General features: G+C 48.9%; 1 protein-coding gene across 1 annotated transcript; it reads right to left on the bottom strand.

Annotated features, from left to right (window-relative positions):
- Positions 1-1,236: 1,236 nt before the first annotated feature.
- Positions 1,237-15,351, bottom strand: RASL10B (RAS like family 10 member B). The gene is made up of 3 exons (XM_065418533.1): positions 15,136-15,351; positions 2,300-2,424; positions 1,237-1,507 (listed from the first exon to the last, which is right to left on the bottom strand). The coding sequence occupies exons 1-3, from the start codon at positions 15,349-15,351 to the stop codon at positions 1,237-1,239; spliced, it is 612 nt and encodes a 203-aa protein (XP_065274605.1).
- Positions 15,352-16,133: the final 782 nt, after the last annotated feature.

Genomic DNA, 16,133 nt, shown 5'->3' on the forward strand with positions numbered 1-16,133 from the left:
ATCATTTTTAAATCTGTACAAAACTGACAGTGGTCAGCTCTAGCAACAAGAGGTAGAACTCCAGTGCCTGTCCAGCAAATCTGGTACAGTCAGATAGGAGTCGGGCAGGGATGGTGGAACTAACACTAGAATTTCAGGATCATTTTGCTTTCAACCTAGTGCTGGGGGGAAAAAATCCATGTAAAAGGAAGAACAAAAATGATGCAGCTAACTGCCAAACCCGGGTGTCTTGTCAGCAGAAGGGGGGGGAGGGGCTATTCGTGCACAGCACACACGTGAGAATGAACACGCCGACACGCACATGCCAAGAAAGGCAAGCCTCAGACATGCGCTCACGCTGTTGAGATATTTAAAAAAAGGTTCGGAGCTTGTAGAAACACAACACAGGAAGGAAACAGGGGAGGAAGGACCAGTTTGGGGGGGGGGAGTTGTGTGTGGGTGTGTGGGGGGGAGTGTTGAACCATCTGAAAATTCTGTCCCGAAATAAAAAAATAAAAAAATCCATTTCAGCCATGCCTCTCGCTGTCAGGCTGCTCTGTCCCTGATCCAATGGGCAAAAGAAGGGAGGGTTCAGCTTCCCTGATGCCATGCTACTCTCCTGGCACAAGGGTGAAGGACCTGTTGACTTAAGGCTGACTGGGTCTTTGTATCCCTGTTTGCAGTGAAAACATCTCTGGTTACCAAGGCAGCAGGGGATGCCATGCAGCAGGGGATGCCATGCCACACCTCGTGGTAGGCCGTTGGCATTACAGATGGATACCCATACAAATCTGCCACTTGTCCAGACTAGGTCATCCTCAGGTAATAACCAAGCGGCAGGTAATAACCGTCTTGCTCTGAGACGGCAGAAGACCCCCTCCCCCCCAACTGCGCAGTAACCAGCGATACTTCACCCATCCCTGCTCTCTCCAAGCTGTCCCTCTCCCTTCTTCGCTGGACACCACATCATCCAGTCCATGATCCAATGCAGAGGCAGGAGGAGAGGAAGGTGCCTAACAGCCTTTTGCACTTTGGAGCATGACGCCGCCTCCTTGAATCGGCCGTGCCGTCCATGCGCTGGGGACAGGCAGGGCGGAGGGTGGCTCACTCCGAGGCTTCATCCAGGAGAGCTGGGCACCCTCCCGGACACTGCTTCCTTTGTCAAGAGAGCTGCTCGCGTCCTCCTGCGCCCACCCCTCCGTTTTACAAAAGGGTCTCTGGGGGCGGTCGTGGGAGCAGGGGGTGGTGAGCCGGGCTTCACATGATGGTGCATCGGTTCCTGCGCAGTGCCCCCTGGAAGCGGATGGCGGTGTGGACGTGCTTGCAGCGGGCGCAGCCCACGCTCTTGAGCAGCTCACTGAAGAGCAGCAGGATGTGCCAGTTGTACTTGGCCGAGCACTCGATGTAGCCGCACTTCCAGGTCTTCTTCACCAGGTTGGAGACGTTCCAGCGGGGAATCACCCGGCCCCTCTGCAGATCCCGCTTGTTGCCCACAATGATGATGGGGGTCTCGGTGGTGCCAATGACCCTGCAGAGAGGCAGGGCAGAGACAGACACAGACAGAGTGGAGTAGTGGGGGGAATTGGTAACAGAAAAGAAGAAACATGTCAGTTTCTTTCATTGGTATGAAGGCCACAGTCCCTTAACCTCCAACCCATTACCCCCTTCCAATTTCCTACAATAGCTCTTCAGCTTCCCACTAGCTCACTATTTTATCTTTATTTCTGTCTCCTGGGGATCCCTCCCCATCCTCAGGTCCTGGCTGGGCCTGTCCCAGTGGCAGAGGATGGCAATCCGGAGCCTCCCTTGTGTAATGTGGTGGGGACAGACTGGCGGCTGCTGCTGGGTTGTCAGCAGGGAACTTTGTTCTGCATGGAGGGGTATGGCAGATCCTGCTGTAGCAAACTGCCCAGTCACTCACCTACCTTGTCACAGCAAGCGCAGCTTACAAATACTGGTAAGAAACCCAAAGCTGCTTTGCCAATGACTAGACTTGGCCCCGCTGTGGCTCTTAATATCTCATTGGCAGCTGCTGGCAGCTTGGAGAGCTCCCTTCTGAGCTGTTTGTTGCTCTTTGCTTTTCTATTATGCTTGAGTGAATTTAGTGCAGGTGGAAGGTGCCTGGATCTAGCCTGCACCTGTTAGCCCTAGGGACTGAAATCTTCTATCAGCACTGAAGGGAACTCAGCACCCTCCATCCTCTTCCCTGCCCCCAATATATTCCTGGAGAGGATGCACAATTGAGAGGTGACTTTAGCTTTGTGAGCGCGGCCCTTTCCCCAGCTCAGCTGGGCCAGGAGTAAGGCAAGCAGGCACTTACCTCGTTTCTAGGATCTGTTGTCGAATAGTTTTGATGTACTCAAAGCTGTCAAAGCAACAGATGTCATAGACTAGGATGTAGGCGTGGACACTCCGAAGCCCCCTGCAGCACGCGTCTGCCCACTCCTGCAACAGGCACACAGGAATTGGTCAAAGCTCAGGTGCAGAAGCCCCCCTTGGGGTCTCTCTCCAGCCTTTCTGCCAGCTCATGTGCAAGGGCACTACTGTGACCAGGCCAGGCCTTCTGCTACTGGATTCTATGCCCAGGCTTTGCTGGACTTGGGCACTGCTCCTAACGCAATACCACGCCTGCTTCTGCAAACATGGCTGGTGCCACAAAACCCCAGCACCATTGTACTCTTCTATTTCAAGCATCCCTAGGGCCTGCTGTACAAGTTAACGCGAGTCCAGATCTGCGGTTACTGTTGCTTTGGGATGGGTGATATTACAGGCATAATGGGGGTTTTCCCAGCAGCAGCCTCACTGCACCCTGGTGGAATAAGTAGCAGATAATTATAGCAGGCACATGCTCTAGTGTTAATGCCCAGGACTGGGACTCAAGTGATCTGGGATTTATTCCTGGTTCTGCTGCTGACTCACTGTGTGACAAGGGGTAGTCACCTAAACTGCTCTGTGACTGTGTTTCTCCTCCACCTGCCCCCTCAAGCTCATCCCATCCTGGTTACTAACCTTCCTCAAACTCCCCCACCCCTCCTCTCCTCTCCTCTCCTCCTTTAGCCTCTCGGTCTTCTCTGGCTTGCTCCCTGGCAAATAAAAGCATGCTCTAGTCCAAACAGGAATTAATTCCGGGAAGTCCTATGGCCTGTTTTTAATACACAAGGTCAGACTAAACTACATCAACAAAACTCCTCTCACCAGTATCTCCAGCTACCTCACCCTGGGTAAAGTTCAGGATCAGGGACCAGCGCAGGGTTAAGTCCTCTTTCATCTTTACAGGATGGGTTCAAAGCTGACTCAGGGGAAAAGCGATCAAAGTTACTTATGTTCGTGGGCTGTTTGGGCTATATGATTTGCGATTGATGTTGGAGGGGAGAAGCCTAGTTCCTAAAAGTTTGTTCCCCTTTATATCCACATTGGCAGGGCAATGTAGGGAAAGCCAGCACGTGAAGGATCCAGGTCTGTTAATTAGGTACTTTCCAACAGCACTAATTTCACCTTGATTGCTAGATACTTGATGGCACTATTAGTGCATGATCTGTCCATGGTTCTGAATTAGCTTGTTGCTAGATTTATAGTGCTTGCCTTTACTTAATGAACTCACTGAACGTTTTTGCGTTCACCTCTGGCAATCTAGACTGTACACATTTTGTTTGAACTAGAGAGAGATCAAATACATTTCCTGGTCTAGAGCGGCCATTCATCCACATCACAGAATGACTGGGCCAGGACAGCTCTTTGCTTAGGAAAGGCAAAGATTAGGATACTAGGTTTTGCTAACCAGAAGGCCTGAGGCCAGACAAGCCCAGAATTGGACTATCCAGTGGTATTTCATGTTAGAACTGAGAGTCATTGGCCGAGCTGAGTTTGTGTAGGCTGCGGAGGTCAGGACTGGAATAGCAGAAGGAGCTATAGATCGAAACTGGTGGTGGTTGTTGTGGGGTGGTCCCAAGACTGGAGTAGCAGGGCATGCCATAGATCAGCACTGGATGTATTGGCAGAGCTGGGGGTGGTCCAGGATGATAACAGAAGGGGAAGCTGCAAGTTAGGATTGAGATGCCCTGGCACAATCCCAGCCCACACAAAGTCAGGCCCTCATTCCATGGCTTTGTGTTCCTCCCTGCATTGCCTAGGGCTGTAGGGGACTAGTTCAGTGTGGGTGAGCCATGCTACATATACAGTTTAGGGCTATAAAGTGTTAATAAAAAAAGACATTTGTTGAACAGCTGGGGCTTTTCAAGAGCTTCCCATACAGAACAGTCAGTGTTTTGTGCATGATGCATGAGTGAAAATATGCCCTGCTTTTACCTCCTTAAATGCCACCATTCGGCAGCCGCTAACACTGCATTTGTTCAAGAAAAAAACTGAGAGAAATACTAATTCCCAGTGCCCAATCCAACCCCGTGTAAAGGTTGCATCGGGGCTTCCAGAATGCTGTTCTCCTGGACACAAGCGCAGCTCAAAGGTGACTCTAGAAATACAATTGCTGTCAAAGGATCGGAAAGACGCAAGTCCCAGGAAACAAACATAGGAGACATTCCGTCTTTGCCTGCTGACCTTGTGGAGTACACAAGAATCCAGTCCACGGCAGAACCACAAAGCTGTAGAGCTCTGATCACTGGCAGCCTGGTCTCCTCTTGTGAGCCATACAAACTGGCACCATTGGGCACTTCTCTCACTGCACAGGGATGCAACGCACAATTCCTAACAAAACAGGAATCACCCATGTTTACATGGCAGCTGCTCTAATGGACTGAGGAAGCGGAAGGCGTCCCGGACACTATGGAAATGGGTAGAGATTTAGGATTCCATACAATATGGTCCCTGTTATGATAGATAGCTTGGGACAGCGCACTATGCAGGAGAAACTGCAAAATCTTGACTGTAGAGTATAAAAATACAGTTAGAAGAAACTATAGTAATTCTTCCTGTAGTGAGACATTTTCGTACAATCATCCCCTTTTATGGTTATGATATTTGGGAATAAAGCAAACAAAAGGAGCTAGGAATGGAAGAAATGGCAAAGGACACTTTTTTGGCTTGCTGCTTTACAGACCACAAAGGTTTGAATGAATCACTGGAATTAGCGATGAAAGAAACCTATTCATTCATGGTGCCACCCCCACGTCCCCTGGTCAGTGCATGAAAATGACAGGGTGACTTTTCAGTGACTGTTACCAAAGCGATAAAGACTATTATAGTGGCAGCTTATTAGCTGTAGGTTAATATCTTTATGGAAGAGTTCCAATATGTCAGGGAGATCAGTATATTACAGCTTATTACATTGAGGCTGGGATGCAATTTGCTTGAATGCCATCACTCGAGTCATTTTCAGCATTGTCCATCATGATTTCACTAGGGTGTTATCTTATCTAGATTTCGCTTAAAGTTGCTTCGCCTAATGATGCCTGCAGTTAAGTGTTGTAATAAAATTATTGGCAATACAAAAAAAACAAGGACTGATGATTAGTTCATTAATGATCAGTTGCTGTTTGCAGTAGCTTATTGATTAGGCACTTGGATTAAGGGCTGATTTCTAATAGATAAATGAGCAATGGTAAATTACACGGCAAATACTACAGTGATGCGGGGGGGGGGGAACTGCAGTATAGGCTAGTGGTTACAGCAGGGATTCTAGCAGTCCCTGAATTCTGCTTTTCCAGTGGCAATGCATCCTTGAGTAACTAGTCGGGCAAATCACATAACGGCTTCATGCCTCAGTTTCCCTTTCTATAAAATGCATTTGACAATATTCTGCTGCTTCAAAGATGAGTTGTGAAGCTTTATTCATGAAGGTTGGAGGTGAAAGGCACCAGAGAATTACAAGAATTCCAAATAATCCTACATCGGGGAGGAGGAAGATGTGGCAATGCTGATGGAAGGAAAGTGAACATGTTTGATTGCCTTACACCGGAGGCAAGTAGCTATTGCTGGCAGGGAGACTAAAAGCCCCAACTGCCAGAGACAAAGAACTTGAGAAAACACCCAGGACACAGGAGCAGTTGGGCTGATGTGGATTATGCGAAGTTGATGCCAGTTTCTAAAGGTTAAACTGGTTTCTCTGACAGGGAAGTCAAATATATAAATGGTGTAACTTCACTCCTGTCAGTTAGGTCCTACTAAGGATAAACTTGAATCTTTGACCTTGATTCCCCACTGCCGTAGAGTAAGCCTGCCTGCTGTAGGGTTCCTCTGAAGCATCTGGTACTGGCCATTATTGGAGATAGGACACTGGAGTGGATGGACTTGGGTCTGAGCCAGTAGGACAATTTCTACAAGTAATGCCACTGAAGACAATGGATTTACTCTGGTGTAAGTGACAGGAGCACTCGGCCGTAACATATTTTTATTATCTTGACGGTTGAAAGGGTCCCTGTATCTGAAAGGGAGCTGAGTGAACTCGGAGCAAGGGTCTGTCAGTGCAGGTGCCAGGCTGGCCAGTTCTTCCTCCTCAAGAGGCTATTCCAGAAAGTAGGTTCCCACCAATTGTTGGAGCATTAGCGTCCAGCTTGTGCTCCCCTTGTGACGCACGTGTGAAACTGAGCCTGGACGCCCCGGTGGATCAGGCTGCTGCTTTCCTGTTGTTTTCCTTTGTGGCATGAGTGTGAGAAAGTTTGCTATGAATTAGCTCCACGCTGCTCTTTCTGTTCAAAAGCACCTCCCAAAAAGTGTGCGACCGTCAGGTCTAGCTGCCTGTCGGTCCCTTCATGAAACGCCTGTGAAAGAGGAGCATGCACGCCATCCCTTCCTCGCTACCCCCGAGTGGAGTGTGACCCATGGCTATAAAGCCTAGTGGATGGATGGAACCATCGTGATAGGCTGCTGAGCATTCCAAAGAGGCGGGGATCCATCAGTGAGCATTCTAAAGGGGCGGGGATTGATGGCCAGAAGGCAGCACAGAGCTGTGTGCTCTCAGCTGCCGAATCCATGTTCCTCCAGCACAGAGAGAGAGAGGTACATTCTTCTCACAATTGTTCGTGCAACAATAAGGCCGTTCTGGGAGAAGCTGTTGCCATCCCCTGCCTAGGGCATTAGTGGATAAGGGGCTGTTCCTTCTGTCTAAGGATGCCCAGGGAGAGGTGCTTATCTCCTGCTCGCTTGCTCCCCACGCAGCCTCAGCCCTGCTGAATTATGCATTGCCAGAAGCCCTATATTTTGTGTGATTATAAACACGGCATATTTATAGATTGCTGAGCATCGCTTTCCACTTGGTGATGTAGCAGCCTTGGCCCGGGTGCCCCCAAGTTCTGCTTCAGAGAGGCAAGTGAAGCTATTTAAAGCAACTAGGGCAGGGTGACAGGATCCATGCCTGGTGTACGGGGGCTTGGGGCGAATTCTATTTGCAGTGCTGGCCCCCCATGTGAGGTACTGTGTGTGGAGCCCATCCACCGTCCTCCTTTGCCCTCTTTATGCCCCAAATGAATCCTGGGCAATCTCCTGCCTGTGTCCTTCCTACAGCTGGGGTGACCCCCTCCTTCACCTCTATATAAAGATCTGTGATGTCTCGCTAACCCCAGCGCAGACTGGGAAGCTAGGAGGTGAAGCTGAAGTGCAGCGTTCCAAGCAAGGAGCCAGGAAGGCCACATAGGACCATAGGCAGGGATGCTGGTCTGACCAGCAGATAGGAGAGCATGACATGGGACTGACGGAAAAGCAGGCCCTTATGTGGTTACCTATGGTGCTGTGATCTAAGGGTACTTCTCTTAGAAAGGCCTGGCCTCCAGATAAGGTTCAGATTCACTTACCAAGCCATTGGCTCTGCACTACACAAATAACCGTTTGCACTAGTGGCAACCACACAGGCCTTAGTGGCACGATGGGAATGTGGTGGTGGGTTGTGATATGAACAAGCAGCCACCATGGGAGACAAGGAGTCTGCCTCGCTGGGCTAGGAATCCCTTAAGGACAGCCTCACCCATGGCCTCTCCAGGACTTGGTCCTTTCAGTCAGAGGAATACAGGGCAGATCCCCTCGCTCCACATTTTGGCATTTCAACTTCTGCCTCTGACCAGCGATGAGCCCAAGCCGTGAAGTCTGGCTCCAGGTCTAAACTTCCCCACAGTCCCAGGAGTGTTGGAGCAACCCATTTCAGAAGCCCTTGGGGCAATGGACACGGCCTGCTGGAAAGCAGGTATTCTTTATCGCCAGAACCCACGCCAAGCTATTCATGCCCCTCAACCTTGCCCTGGAGGGACCCCATCTCACTTAGTCCTCTGCCTCTCTTCTGAGCCTGCCAGGAAAGGTTCCAGTTCTGATGGGGGCATCTGTTCCTCGAACGGTTCTAACCCACTCCATGTTCTACTGATAGTCTCCAAGCAATGACTTCTGGTCAGTACCGAACTGGACCAATAGGGTGATCTAGAAGGAAAAGCCTTTATAACCCATGACCAATCTCCTGAGCCATCCATTCTCCCTTCAACAGCCAGGCCTCCTCTTTCCCATTCAGGTGATGCACTCCTACCCCCTCTACATTTATCCCTCCTCTGCAGTGTCGGCTGTAGTGTTTCCCACCTCCCTTCACTCCTTTGAGATCATTCCAGGGCCCATTCTTCCTTCCCTGGAAATCTCCATCTGTTTGCACTGTCCGCCCTCTGTGGTGCACGCCGAGACATGGAGTATCTTAGGCATCATCCGTCATGTCAATAAATTACCCTTTGCTTTTTCTGTCTGTCTCTTGCGCTGACCTTTTTGTTCCCTTGTGCAGTGTTGAATTTTGATCCTCCTCCTTTCTTGTGCAGGTCTGGGGGAATCCTTCCATTTTTATCCCTTTACTCTATTGACCTCCTTGCATCACAGCAATGCTCCGCTCTGAACCTGTCCAGCTGAGGGAGGATGAATGCAACTCCCCCAGAACCCCCCAGCTGAACCCCATTTATATCTGTCTGGGTGCAGGGCACTGAGGGTTGATTTAGGGCTCAAAGGGGATTGAACTGGGGCACTGGCATTGTGCTTGGCTCTTGGCACACACTTGAAGTTCACAGAGTCTAAGGCCAGCAGGGACCACAGTAAATCATCTACTCTAACCTCCAGTATAACATAGGCCAGAGAACTGCCTTGAATTAATTCCTGCTCGAACTAGAGCACCTCTTTTAGTAAAACGTCCACTCCTGATTTCTCCTCAGAGCTGCTCCAAATTTTTCAGCAAAATGGTTTTACAACCCAATTACAGCAGAAGTTTTTCATGTTGGTCAACGTTTTCCAGCTTTTTCCAACCACGCCCCCCCCGCTGCCCCCTGAAACTAAAAACCAAACAATTTTTGGTTAACATTTTTGTTAGTCTCTACAAAATTGGGGGGCAGAGGCCATTAGGTTTTTGCAAATAGAAACCTTTTGCTGAGAACTGATTTTTTTTTTAAGCCAAAACCAGATTTTGAAAACCAAAACTGTTTTGTGGGAAATTTGGGGAGAAACAAACAAAAAAACCCCCATTTTTTTCCTAAATGCCCCTTAAAAAATAACTGGCATTTTTTCAACCAGCTGTTTCACTCACAGTGCAGTGAAAGGCACCTTCTAGGACCTCTTCCCTCTTCTATCCATTAGGCCAAAGTTTCTCAACCTTTTTGATACCAGGGACCGGCTTGCTACTATGTCAGGGACTGGCATCGCTCCACGGACCAATCATTGAGAAACACAGAGTTAGACCGCTCTCCGTTTTCTCCCCCCCCCCCAGTTAGGGGTAGGGCTGTTCACGGTGTATTAACTCCTTAAGCCTCATCTACACACACATTTATACCTTTTTAAATATGCTGGTAAAGTCAAAGTGGCACAACTCCCTAGTATGAACATAATTCTATCGGTATAACGGTGTTCATGCAGATACAGCTTATTCCCATGTAGGAAGGGATATAAGCTATCCTGGTATAAAGCAATAATGCCTCCACTCTAGGGACTGTACCAGCATCACTACGGGTAGACATACCAGCCTAGATTTTTAAAGCTATTTAGGAGCTGCTGCGCTCAGCGTTGCAACACCTAACTGATTTAGGAGCCGAAGTCTAATTTTCAAAAGGGAATTAGGCACTTGGGTGGAAATGAGACTAGCTCCTAAATCAGTTAGGCATTGCAATAAATACCTTAAAAAATTTGGGCCCCTGTCCACACTGAAATCAGAGGTGTGGCTGCAGCATGGGTAGATATACCCGAGCTAGCTCTACCCGCCGGGTAACGATCGATCTATCAGGGGTCGATTTATCGCGTCTAGACTAGACGCGATAAATCGATCCCCGAGCGCTCTCCCATCGACTCCGGTACTCCACCGCCGCGAGAGGCGCAAGCGGAGTTGACGGGGGAGCGGCAGCAGTCAACTCAGCGCCGTGAAGACGCCGCGGTAAGTCGACCTAAATACATTGACTTCAGCTACGCTATTCTCATAGCTGAAGTTGCGTATCTTAGGTCGATCCCCCCCCTAGTGTAGGCCAGGGCTAACAATAGCAAGGAAGCTGCAGAAGCATAGGCTGTAAAAGCCCAAGCCGGGACCCTGGATACTTACTCAGGTGACTAGCCCTGCTGAAGTCCATGCTATTGTGTCTTTCTGGTGCTCAAGCTAGCTAGATTAAAGCTAACTCGGGTATGTCTATATGACCTGGAATCATGGGCAGCAGGTTTATTAAAACAAATAAAAGAAAGTTCTTCTTCACACAGCGCACAGACAACTTGTGGAACTCCTTGCCTGAGGAGGTTGTGAAGGCTAGGACTATAACAGGGTTTAAAAGAGAACTGGATAAATTCATGGAGGTTAAGTCCATTAATGGCTATTAGCCAGGATGGGTAAGGAATGGTGTCCCTAGCCTCTGTTTGTCAGAGGGTGGAGATAGATGGCAGGAGAGAGTTCATTTGATCATTACCTGTTAGGTTCACTCCCTCTGGGGCACCTGGCATTGGCCAATGTCGGTAGACAGGATACTGAGCTAGATGGACCTTTAGTCTGACCCAGTACTGCCGTTCTTATGCCCCGTGATTGCAATGTAGACATGATGTTTCTGCTTGAAACAATTATTCTGGTCCAAAACTGTATCAGGCCTTAAATTTGGAAATTGCTTTTGCTCTAATCTACGTCATGTGCAGATATTATGGGGATGAGCTCTAGATAAATGCTTGGAATAAATAAAGTGCCAGCACTTCCTATCCTGGGGCTAACTGAAGCCAGAGCCAGTGGGAAATGAAGAAAAGGGTCACATGATGTTTTTTCACAACTCAGAACAGATTCAGTTCAAGTTTGGGGAGGGGACTGTTTGGATTCTACCCAGGCTGTTTCCCCATGAAAAATTACTGTCTTGTATCTTAATAGCAGAGAGCCTCGTGTGTAATCCTTAGGCATATGTTCCTTTCATACCCACCCCTCCATTAGATTCTGCACAGCATGGCCCACGTCCTCCAACAGCAGCTCATCTGAAATTGAGCAGCCTTTAATTATCTCTATTTTGGTCCCATTTTGTGGCTTTCACAATCTGAATGAGATTCTGGTCACTCATGCTGAAATGCTTCCTCCCCACAGCCAGAGATCTCCGTCAACTCTTTAGTGTTACTCAAAACTAAGTCAAGAACGGCTTCTCGTCCTACACAGGGCCCTTGCTATCCACTCCCTCGGGCAAATATCCCTCAGGATAGGACGCAGAGATAAAATTTCTAGACACCATAAATGGATGCTTCTTCGAGAAGCTTGTCCTGTAACCTAGAAGGAGTAAGGCAATTCTTGATTTAGTCCTAAGTGGAGCATAGGATCTGGTCCTAGAGGTGAATATAGCTTGTACTGCTCGGTAATAGCAACCATAATGTAATTCAATTTAACATCCTTTGGGGGGGGGGGGGGAAGGAATGCCAAAAAAACCCACCACAGTAGCATTTAACTTCAAGAAGGGGAACTACACTAAAATGAGGAAGCTATCCCAACAGAAATCAACAGGAACAGTCATAAGGGTGAAATGCCTGCAAACTGCATGGAGACTATTTAAAAACACCATAATAGAGTCTCAAACTCAATGTATACCCCAAATAAGAAACAGTAAGAGGACAAAAAATGCCACCATGGCTAAACAACAGACTAAGAGAGGTAGTTAGAGGCAAAAAGGCATAGTTTAAAAACTAGAAGTCAGATCCTACTGAGGAAAATAGAAAGGAACACAAACTCTGGCAAGTCAAATGTCGAAGTATGATAAGGCAGGCCAAGAAAGAATTTGAAGAGCAACTAGCTAAGATCACAAAAACTAACAGCAAAACTTTTTAAATACATCAGAAATAGGAAGCCTGCCAACCAGTCAGCAGAACCACCGGATGATCAAGGTGCTAAACGAGCACTCAAGAAAGACAAGGCCATTGTGGAGAGGCTAAGTGAATTCTTTGCATCGGTCTTCACTGCACAGGATGTGGGGGAGATCCCCACACCTGAGCCATTCTTTTTAGGTGACAAATCTGAGGAATTGTCTCAAACTGGGGTGTCAGTAGAGGATGTTTGGAAACAAATTGATAAATTAAACAGTAATAAGTCACCAGGACCAGATGGTATTCTCCCAAGAGTTGTGAGGGAACTCAGAGATGAAATTGCATAACTACTAACTGTGGTATGTAATCTACTGTGTAAATCAGCCTCTGTACCAGATGACTGGAGGATAGCTACCGTAATGCCAATTTTTTAAAAAGGCTCCTGAGGTGATCCTGGCAATTAGAGACCAGTAAACCTAACTTGAGTAGTACCAGGCAAATTGGTGGAAACTATAGTAAAGAACAGAATTATCAGACACAGATGAACACGATAGGTTGGGAAGAGTCAACACAGGACTGGACAATGGGATGGGTCTTTCAAAATTGCCCTGTTCTGTTCATTCCCTGTGAAGCATCTGGCACTGGCCTCTGTCAGAGAGAGGATATTGGGCTAGACGGACCATTGGTCTGACCCAGTATGGCTGTTCTGTTTTTATGTTCTTATTACACTTCTCTGGGACTACGCTTTACCAATCTGCAAGAAGGGACATTGTGAGGATTCAGCTTTGGGTTGAAATTAAGCACATGAAATTTCAGCCTCAAAGGGCATTTTTGGGACAATTATACCCTTGGGTAATCGATATGCATTTAGCTAATTATAAAGCACCCATCCCCATAGTATCTACATTGGAGATGAGAATCAGAGCATGGATTCTGTCCTGCCACCTTAACTATGGAGCCACTACCCTGACTACCTCAATAACCATCACCAGTCCCCTACAGATTCTGAAATCACCCTCACTCCCTGACTGATCGCCCAAGAAAATGTACTGACCTCCCCAGACAGAAGGCATAAAGTTAACGTCTCAGCAAACAAGTCAGACATTAGTGGCGACTTTACGTTCTGCATCTGCTGGGAGATCAATGAAATTGTACTGCACAGTTTCAGCACGATGCCCTGGTACACTACGAATTCAATCACTCCCTCAGACTGTCGGTTGGGATGCCCTCCATTACAGCCTTTGATTTCGCCGGCTGATGTTGGAGGGCAGAATATCCCACCTAGGACTAATTTTCAACAGAACTGCCTGTTTCTGTTACAGCAGCCAAGCATCCCCCAAAGACGCCAGGTTTGTTGTACGTGAAGAACGGCGAGAGAAACGCACCATACCCGGCAGATCAAATACATACGACACATCGGGGAAGGTAGGAAGGGACAGCAAGGGACTGAGACGCAGGTCCAGATTCACACAGGGAGTTAGGTGCCTGGGATAATCAAACCTACTTGTTCAGGAGCCTGACTTCAGAGATCCAAGTCTGGCCAAACGTCACGTTATTGGGCTGTTTTAGTGGATGTCCAAGACCTCTGATCGAGCTAGGACAGTAAAACCAACAGCACAGCCCCGGGGCGGCAGGATGAGCTAGCCACAGGAGTACGTACCTAGGTTCGTAGACAGGATCGTACTAGCCCATGCCGCCACGGCTACACTGCTAGTTTTAGTGCGCTAGCTCGATCCAAGCCAGTGCGTGTTCCTCTGCCCGTGCTGGAAATTACCCCTCCAAGCGGCGGGGTACACATATCCAGTGAGATTTAAGCAGGTGTCTAACGGAAAGCACATGCTGCGGTGATTTGCTGAACAGGGCTGGACAGGCCACAATTCCTACGGTCACTCAAATGCCTAGGCTGAGTTAAGAAGACACCATCCTTTTAATAAATAATAATAATAATTAATAATTAATACCTAGCGCTTATGTAGATCTCAAAGTGCTTTGCCAAAGGAGGTCAGTATCATTATCTCAATTTACAAATGGGGAAAATGAGGCATAGAGAGGGGAAGTGACTTGCCCAAGGTCACCCAGTAGGCCAGTGGCGAAACCGGGAATAGAAGCCAGGCCTCTTGAATGCCAGTCCAGTGCTCTAGCTTCCTACTTTCTCCTCTGGAATGATGTACAGTATCCAAAATGTTCTGGGGGCATCAAAAATGGGGGTTCAGGCCTGTGGGAGAGGGGCACATGTGACAGGAGAGGGGGCTAAGCGCGGAGCCGCAGGTGGGCAGGTTGGTTATTTGGGGTTTGGATAATGGGGGTCACAATGCGTTTTCTGCATGTTTATGTGATTCCTAAAGTTCATTGCAATTCTCACTGAGACCTAATCTCTCCAGCACTGAAAGGCGTCAGTTCCCATGACACTGCAGATCGTGCCCGGCCATATATTGTAACTGTCATGAGAATCAGCCAGATTGCAATATGTTAAAGACACCTTCCCTGGTTTAGCGCCTTCCACTCAAGGGTCTCAAAGCAATTCATGAAACGGAGGCACCAAGAGTGGAAGCGACTCACCGAGGCCATGATGCGATTCAGGGATTAGAACCCAGGTGTCCTGATTCCCACTCCTAGGCTCAGAACACTAGAACAAACCTTCCCCGAGCAGCCCCCTTCTTACACATTTGTTTACCAGGCAAATCTTGCCCCGGACATGCAAGACACAACATGATCCTAAGAGGAAAACTACTGCAAAAATATCCCTGGGCTGCATCTTTGCAGGGCTGTGGATTAGTGTCCTTAACGGAAACCCATCATATGCTGAGTCAAATGGCAAGAGACTCATGGCATTGGGTCTCTTCTGTTGATAAGTCAGAGCACATGTGACCTCGGGGGGAGACTCAGAACCGACTCCCATTATTACCGACAGGCCCATCTGCCTTTGGCTGGTGTTACCGGGTCAGCGCCTGGCACACGTACCTGCAGCGTGTTAACTGGGAAAGATGTGATGGGTGGGAAGTCCATGATCTGTAGGTCGTGCACGTGGCCGTTCATGACCACGGCCGGCAGGTAGACACGCCGCGTCTTGGTGGGCGCGCACGCCTCGCTGAACTCGTTGTAGAGGAACTGGCGGACGATGGCGCTCTTCCCGACCCCTTGAGCCCCAAGCACGGCGACCTTGAAAGTTGTCACCATGCCTCCCGGCCGTGGCCTCCCCACGCGACGTGGCGATCGGCTCCTTGGCGCAGGCCACTGCGTTTGCACTGCCAGGAAGGCCCCCGGGCTGCATATTCCAGCGGCTGCGGTTTCAGCCCCATTCAGGAAGCATTTCCTCCTCCGCCCAGCCTGTCACTGCAAGACCAAGAGCGACCTAGTCAAACAAGACACGCCCTCCCAAAGTATCCCAGGCAGCCTCACGCCAAACAAACAAACACAGCCCTGCCTAGCTAGCTAGAGCTCTTACCTGGCCCCACCGTATCTGAGCACCTCACAGCCTTTTCATGTATTCATCATCCCAGCCCCACCGGGCTGTTATGCCCATTTTACAGGTGGGAAACTGAGCCACAGACTCAGTGACTTGTCCAGAACAGGGAATCGAACCCAGGTCTCCCAAATGCTCCGAGTGCTCCAACCACTGGGCCATCCTTCCTCCTACCTCTGCCCCTTTCCGTCACCTATGCTGAAAAAGCCCTGGCTCTCTCCAACCTCCCCCCTCACTGCCACCTCGGTAGCAGATTCTTAACAGTCCCATTGGGGGCTGTTTTAAATGACGCCAGCTGGTGCTGGTCCCCTAGGGATCCCGTTTCCATCACTCTCCTTGCTCCGGTGCAGGGAGCTGCAGGGAGGGAGGTTGAGGAGAGGGCTCCAGGCTTGGCTGGGCTGTACCCCCAGTAGAGGACTTAGAGATGTTTCTGCAGCCCTAGTGGCTCAAAGGGAGCAGAATGAGCCAGAGAGTCTGGTAACCAGCTACACTGAAG

This window comes from Emys orbicularis, chromosome 17 (assembly GCF_028017835.1).
Source record: "Emys orbicularis isolate rEmyOrb1 chromosome 17, rEmyOrb1.hap1, whole genome shotgun sequence".
Lineage (NCBI taxonomy): Eukaryota > Metazoa > Chordata > Testudines > Emydidae > Emys > Emys orbicularis.